The sequence below is a fragment of the Pogona vitticeps genome, chromosome 1 (assembly GCF_051106095.1).
Source record: "Pogona vitticeps strain Pit_001003342236 chromosome 1, PviZW2.1, whole genome shotgun sequence".
Lineage (NCBI taxonomy): Eukaryota > Metazoa > Chordata > Lepidosauria > Squamata > Agamidae > Pogona > Pogona vitticeps.
This window is the reverse complement of record NC_135783.1, coordinates 47016005-47023946: the sequence shown is the minus strand read 5'-3', so window position 1 is coordinate 47023946 and position 7942 is coordinate 47016005. Positions and strand designations below refer to the sequence as shown.

Below are 7942 nucleotides of genomic sequence, written 5' to 3'. Positions count from 1 at the left end.
CAATCCTTTCCCTTCTAACCCACCCCCAGATCTGCCAGGGGGCAGCTAGGGTGGGAGGTGGATGCTCATCTGAGGGGCATGGAAATATTAAGGAGAATACTTTCCTCTCTTAGAAGAAAGAGGGCAAAAATCGCCCTTCTACCTCCAAAAGAAATGACTGTCCTCCCCCCCCCAGCTTTCCAGATATGCTGTTTATTAAATTTCCAGCAAGGCTGTCGTACTAGTCCCTTCTATCAGCAACAACTAGGAATCTTGCGGCATCTTGAAAACTAACACATTTTATTGTGCATTAAGTTTTCCTGAGTTGCAGGCCACTTTACGGTTGCAGTAGCTTCAGTATACAAAGCGTAGGGAAATGTAATGGGCCCAGCCCGTGGTCCCTGACAGTCCGGGGGGGGGGGGGGAAGCGACCCCTGACTGACCCTCGCCATGCTGGACCTTTGGCCCTCCCTTCCATTTCGTACCCCCCCCACACACACACACACCACCGCCCTTCCTAGCGCCTGCTCCAACGCCTCGCCTCCAACAGCCCGGGCGACTCCGCGCCCTCTCGCGGGGCACTGGAGGGGCCGCCAAGGCTGCGCTCCCCCGGGGGCGGCGGCGCCTTCTCTCTCTCTCCACGGAACAACGTGCTCGACCTTGTCCGGGACCACAAGGCTCCTTGCCGTTGTTCTGGAACAAAGGCCGCGACAGGCAGCGTGTCATTCTGCCCTCCTCGGCTTGTCAGCAGGGGCTACTCACGTGTCTCCTTCTTCGGACACGAAAGCGAAAGTCTCCAGCTGCTGCTGCTGCTGCTGTTGCCTGACCCTTTCTTCTTCTTCTTCTTCTCCCGATTCCTCCTCCTCCTCCTTTTTAGGGACAGGGGCCTCATCCAGTCCCGCCAGGGACTCAACGAGCGACGAGGAGCCATAGCTGGAGTCGAGCCTCTCCTCCCCATCGGCCGGCCCCTCCTTGCCGGTGCACGGGGAATCGGGACCCTTGTCCAACGGGGCGCCCCGGGCTGCCGGCGATCGGGGGTCGCCTTCCCCAACCTGGCTGTGCAAGGAACGGATAGACCCGATGCCCGAGTCGCACTGCCCGTCTTCCAGGTACGAGGAGCTGGAGCCGCCGCCAACGCCGCCGCCTTCCACCTGCTCTGCCTGCTTCCCGTCGTGGCTGCGGCTCCCCGACATGGTGCAGCTGCTGCAATGGAGGAAGCGAAGGCGTCTGCCCTCCCTCCCCCAGTGCAGGAACCAGGCAACGGCGGAGCGGCGTTTAGAAGTCTGGAACCGACAAAGTCCTAGGACGGCGGGCGGGTCGGACGATCCCGCGGCGGCTGCATGCCAGCCGAAAAGAGAGGCAGCCTTTCCAGACGCCGCGCAAGGAGAGACCCACCCGCCGCTACCAGCGGGGCTTGGCTCCTCCCATCCGATCTAAGCAAGCCGGTTCCACTGGCGCCCTCTGCCGGCAAGCGGTAGGAAATTACGCCAGCGGCCCCTCAGAAGGAAACGGCGCGCGCACAGACGCCCCCCACCCACCGCCCGCTCGCTGACCCGTGCACCGTGCACAACTCGGACTTTTGCACAAAGTCCCCCGGGAGCCTTGGAAAGCACAGAAGTAGGCGTGGAAGGACCCCTCCAACGAGGATGGAAACTCTTCTCTGCCCGTGGACCAGGAACCTCAACCTTGTGGAGAAAGTTCGATGGGCTGACATCAGTTCTGGAGTCATTAAGACGGGTCACCAGCGGGCGACGCTCTCATTTTCCTGGAATGTGTCTCACAGCGCAGTGGCATTACAGTACTGCTGCCAAGGCTGTGCTCAGGCCCCGGGTTCAATTCCAGGTAGGGCATGAGGTTCACTTAACCTTCCGTCCAACCTTCCAACTTTGTTACCCAGCTGGAGGTGAGGGTCGGCAATGTGTAGCCTGCATAATTAAATTGTAAGCCGCCCCGAGAATGGTTTAAGGGTTATGAGGTGGTATAGAAGCAGCCTGCTTTGCTTTATCATTCAGATGTAGTTCAGGAACATTCTGCAGCAGTACCTAGACTGTAGCATTATCTCAAGGAACTACTTCATACTGGTGAAAATTTTGATCCTGGAGAGCTTACACTGAAATCATGCTTTCATAGAGCTCCCTGTTATACATGGATGGTGCTGATTTGATTGCATAAAGATCTATAGTCAGAATGAAAATGTTCTTAGTGGAGACACTATCACGTACTACTACACGTGTAAGATCAGAAGGAGTTAAAGAATTATTACTGTAGGTGGTTTAAAGTGCAACAATATTTTGCCTTCTCTTTTTTTCTCTCTTTCCTTTTTTCCTCCTTTAATTTTGCTCCCATACAGAGACAGACTAATGCAACTTATGTCTCTGTAGATAAAGGCAACAATTCCAGTTAATCATTAGTCGATTTTGTTTTGTTGCTATTGTTGTTTTAAAACAACAGTTGATTTCTGTTGGTATGTTGAGGATTATAAGGCTTCTTTTTTCCATCCTCTGGCCATTAGGATAAATGTTTTTAAAACGCCCATGAAAGTTAACAGTAGAGAAGGAACCCATGTGGCTTGTACATGGTTGACCTGGCTGTTTTACAAAATCCTGGTTCCTGAATAGGAGACTGGAATAAACTTTCAGAAGCTACAGGAAGAAAACAATTTGCTTTCACTTCTTTCAAACCGTCTCACTTTCTGGTTCCAGGGATTTATATCTTCTCTGCTGTAAGCTATGCATATAACCCATCCACTTGCTGATGTGCAGGGAGAGTAAGAGGGAGGAAAGTCTTGCCTTCAGTAGCACAAGAGATGTTTCCTTTCTGGGCACCAGTCCAAGAGGCTTGGAGTAGGCAGATTTATGTTCTTGGTAGAATGATGTCATTTTACTAACAAACTGATTGATGAGCATGTCAGGATTTCCCTCATGCTGAGTCCAGAGTGACATTTCTGCTCCCTGAAATAGACACAAAGGAGCCCTGCTTGCATTTTTTGGGACTCTGAGACTGGCCTGGGTTGCTGATGCTTCTCTTTAAAGGCCCAAATGGTTTACCCAATCTCACGACATCACACTCACTGTTGCTTCCAGAGAAAATACTCATCTCTGCTGGTAAAGAGCCTCACTAATTGTTTCCTGTTGCACTTCCAGCTACTGTACTTTTTCCCCACAGGTTTACTGATGGAGAGATTGTGAAATATGCATATAAGCAGAAACTAGCTGCTTCTGCTGAAGTCCTTGGAAGGAAAAGGCTATTTTAAAAACAGAAAAATGCAGAATGAGTAGGTCAGGGTTGAAAGTATACTTGAATAGCATATCTACAATAATTTCCCACTCAGGAAAGATATCAGTTACCTTGCATGGCCTCTTAAACACACACACACACACACACACACACACACACACACACACACACACACACACACACACACACACACACACACACACACACACACACACACACACAGAGAGAGAGACACTCATGCCTGCAACGGTGGCACTGAAAGACAAAACACATTTTTCTGTCTTGCTCAGATTAACCATATGCAGCAGTAGTCCAATGTGACCATTTCTGCATTAATAGGTGTAGAAAAGTGCAGTTCTCAAGAAATACTTAGCTTTTATTTATTTGTTCAGTGTTACAGTGTTCCAGATCATTGCCATGCCTCCAAGTCTTGCGCAGCCAATGAAAACACAGTGTCTGCTGGAACAGTGGTTATACAATTAATGCAATAAATAGAAAGACAAAGAATTAAGGGGACAGGACATTATTCAGGAATACAGCACCAGCTTTGCATTCAAAAGATCCCAGTTTCAATTCTCTGTATCTTCAGGTTCTGCTGAAAATAGTTCCTGCTTAAAGGCCGGAAGGGCCCCAACTCAGTACATGTGGGCACCATAGGGACATTCATGTGTTGTTGTACTTCAACTCCCATTAGCCCCGGTCAGAGTCACATTTAATAATAAACAATGTGAAGAGGCACACTGTATACACCAGCTAGCTGTATATGTTAGGTACTGTCAAGTTCGTTCCAACTTCTGGCAACCTTAACATAGTTCCCAAGGTGTGTGACAAAGGTTTCCAGATGTTCTTGGACTAAAAGTCCCAGAAGCCTTCAGCACAAGCTGTGCTGGCCAGGATTTCTGGGAGTTGTAGTTCAAGAGCATCTGGGGACCCAAGTTTGGGAAGTACTGGTATATGGGATGTTTAAAGAGTGGTTTTAGCAGTTCCAACCTCTCTCCTGTTGTTAATTTCCATGGCTGAGCAAGGATTTGGACACAAGTCTCCTCAGCCCTAATCCAATACTATTACACTATCTTTCAAGCTCCATAGAGACTCTACTTCATTATTATATTAAACTTGATTTCCGCCCCCCCCATACTATTCAAAAATTGTTATTTAGAAAGTCCTCATAATTAGGGGAATCAATGTGGTGTAGTAGAGAGAATGTTGGAATGAGATTCAGGACACTTGGATTCAGATCTCTGCCTGGCTATGAAAGCTCTCTGGGTCAGGGATGCATTGGTAAAACTGACCCTTAGTATTGCACATACTTTGGAAACCCTACAATGGTCACCACAAATCATAACTGATTTAACAGCATATGACATAATCTGAGGCCCCAAATGGTTGGTTTGTTAGCTCCTGCTAAACAATATAGCCAGTGGTGAGCTGTGATGGGAGATGCAGCCCAGAGCCGGCATGACCAATGGTGAGGGTGAATGGAAGCTGCAATCTAACAGTTTCTGAAGAGACCCCTGTTTCTCCATCCCTCGTATAAACACCCCTGAGCTGCAGGGAAGCTGGACTCATTTTGCTTAAATAAAATCAATTTCAATAGAGGGCAGGTTCCTGAAGTCAGCAGGCCCCTGAAAAGTGCATGATTCAGTATTTATTTGTTGGCATGCATCTGGCCATGGTTGCTGAAATGGGGAAAAAAGGAGGAGGCTCAGGACTAAGGTGGAATTCGGAGTCTAGAGATGTGCATTGCTTTGGGCAAGTAAATATCTAGATGAATCCCCTTTCCTGAGTTTTAAAATGCAGAGGCCTCCTACATACAGTATTTCCCTTACTTGTTTGTTTGTTTGTTTGTTTGCTTGCTTGCTTGCTTGTTTGTAGAATTCAAATACTGTACTGTATTATAATGTGCTTTGTACTTGAAAAGTGCTGTGGCTCACCAGCAGATGGAGCCCCACACTAGGAAAGAAGAACATGAGAGAAGCACGTGAGAAAAATCCCTAAATCACCAGGCTCATGTATGGAGTGTGTTCACAATTAGAGCATAGGCTATCTGCCTATTCAAGTAATGCAGCCATTAAAATACTGTAGTCTTCCTGTGACCAAATGTGCTGATATATGTTCCTATGAGTCTGATGATTGATTGGGTCCAGACTGGTCTCCCTCATCTCCAGGAGTGAGGAAACTCTGGCCCTCCAGATGCTTTTGGACTGCATCTCCCATCAGCCCTAGACTACTTGGCCAGTGAGGAGGGATGATGAGAGTTGCAACCCAGGGATACAAACATGCCTCTCTTTCCCTTTTCCCTGTCCTTTTGATTGTTCTTGCTGAGAAGGCATAGGCAGAATTTCTCATCATCTGTTGTTTCCTTGCCTGGCGACTGTGTCTAGAGGACAAAATCTAATTGTTGTTCCAACTGGAATAGAACCTTAAGAAGACAAAAATAACAGGAAGAATTGTTCAACTATAATGTTGACAGTGAAGCAATCAACATTGTGTTCTATTTTTTGTACCTTGATTTTTATCATCTGTCTCTAAATGGAGACTGATGCTGCAAAATCAACAGAAGACATAGGGCTCGGCTATACTGGCAGAAAGAACCACTGTTGAATCAAATTTTGCTTAAATAAAATCAATTTTAAAAATCTTGACCACATGATGTACATTGAAATCACAGATTGTTTGGACCAGGAATCATGTGTTTTAAATTAGAAACGACATATTTTATTGAGCCATCAGAAGGTCATTTATTTTAACACAGATGTAAAACTGATTTATTTTTCATTGGTTTGGCATATGGTAATGCCTTTGTCTGTATCAATTGTATTTGTTACCTCACACTGGCTGCCTCCCATAGCCACTCACTGCTTCCACTATGGGCTTGCTTTTTAATTTTTATTTTTTTTTAAAGAAGATAGTAATAGTCTGACATGACAGTGGAAATTTAGGAGCCAGCAGAGAGAGAAAGGGGGGAAATGCCCCCTCTTCCTTCCAAAATGAAACTGACCAGAGAAGTTTACAACATCTGGAGCTTCTTCACTTTGTAAAGGTGGAGGGATCACTTCCCCTTCTGTCTGTGGTAGCAATTCTGCCATATTTTGAAGGACCCATACCTACAGGATGTGATGTACAAGTGATGAGGGATCTCAGGGTGGAAAGTAAGTTACCACTAGGAAGTGCCTTAAGTGAACTGAAATCAATAGATTTTACCTTTGGCTTAGGCCTGATGGCTTTGTGTTAGGAACAGAGATGGGCACGACTTAAGTCATGCCACATCGTACAACTCGTGCCACGTGGCAGCACAGCTGCCATGCATTTCCTGTGACCACTCCCCATCTGACTGCCCCACTCACAAGCCTCCGCACACTGGCCGGGTCATCTTCCATCACCAGCTGCCCAGTCCGGGAAGGAGCTCAGGCTACTTTTCCCTGCCTCTTTCAGCAGCCAGCCACTCGGGCAAAGAGGTGAGATGGGGCTTCTCCCTGTGCAACCATTGAGTGGTCGGTTGCCAAAGGAGGCAGGGAAGGGGATTCATCACTCCTTCCTGGACTGCACAGCCAGTGACAGAGAATGACCTGGTTGGCGTCCAGAGACTTGTGAGTGGGGCAACCAAGCGGGGTGGTGGTTAGAGGGAACGTATGACAGCTGTGGCACCATGCAGCACAAGTTGTAAGATTAAGTGGTACCCATCTCTAGTTAGGAATGTTACTGTAATCACCTATCAGGTTACAATATCTGAAAGAAGTCACATCATTTATCCAACACATGCACTTCTGAAACCTTGTGATATCATAGAGGATTCTGTGGTGTACCTCTCAGCAGCACACAATCTGAAAAACTTGCCCTGGGTTTTTAATATAGCACAGAAGAAGCAAGTTAGAGCACAGCTCACACAGCACATCTACCTGCAGCAGTGGTGCGCAAACTGAAAGATCAATCTGGCGTGGAATGTCAAGGGCCATAGTGGGATTTCACGCCACTTCCTTGGCACAAGCCAACAGTGGCTGTGGATCTGTGATGTTGTAAAGGATCCTGAAGCACATCTTCTGATTTGTGTATTGTGGTCAGCCTCTTGTTGGCAAAATAACTTCCAAAGCAAAGAATTCCACTGAAGAATAAGCCACTGTAAGAGAAGAAGGAGATATTCTGAGGATTCACCCCTTGATGACTTTATCTTTAGTTGCCATGCTCCATTTTCACCTACCTTTCCCAGATGCTCTGTGTGATTTCTTTGGTAAAACCCACTGGAAATTCTCCATTTTAGGTCTAGACCTTAATAATGTGTTGGGAAATAGATGGAAGCGGAGGAACCTCACTATGGGCCGGAGGGACTGCTTTAGTGAGGAAAAAGTCTAACCACCTGCTTCTTGCAGCAATAAACAGATGAAAAGGAATGAGAAGCTGTGAAGATAGCTCAATCCCCTGGAGACACAGAAGGGACTCGGCTAAGTATGGGCTCCAACGCATGCTGAGGCACCATGAATAAATGATGAGCTGTGCTGTGTTGCCCAGGTAACCAGCTTTTCCTGGTGCTGATGCCATTTAAAGGGCTTTCAGCTTGGGCGTTTCTTATTTTCCAGGATACTGTAGTTCTTCTTTGCTGACCGCACTGGCAGGTGTGTACATGCAGAGGTCCCATGGGGGGGGGGGGGAATTGAGGGACTCTTGGTGCTTGGTTGAATTTCTTCCCCAGTTCTGCCTTTAGGGAACTTGGAATCCCATTCCCTTCTGT

General features: G+C 47.3%; 1 protein-coding gene across 1 annotated transcript in view; it reads right to left on the bottom strand.

Moving 5' to 3' along the window:
* NFKBIE (NFKB inhibitor epsilon) overlaps positions 1-1322 on the bottom strand; it is a 34787-nt gene extending 33465 nt beyond the window's left edge. Inside the window, exon 1 of the mRNA XM_072991701.2 lies at positions 742-1322. Within this exon, the coding sequence (XP_072847802.2) occupies positions 742-1172 (431 nt within the window). The 5' untranslated portion in view covers positions 1173-1322. The remainder of the gene's footprint in view (positions 1-741) is intronic.
* Between the last annotated feature and the right edge of the window lie 6620 nt (positions 1323-7942).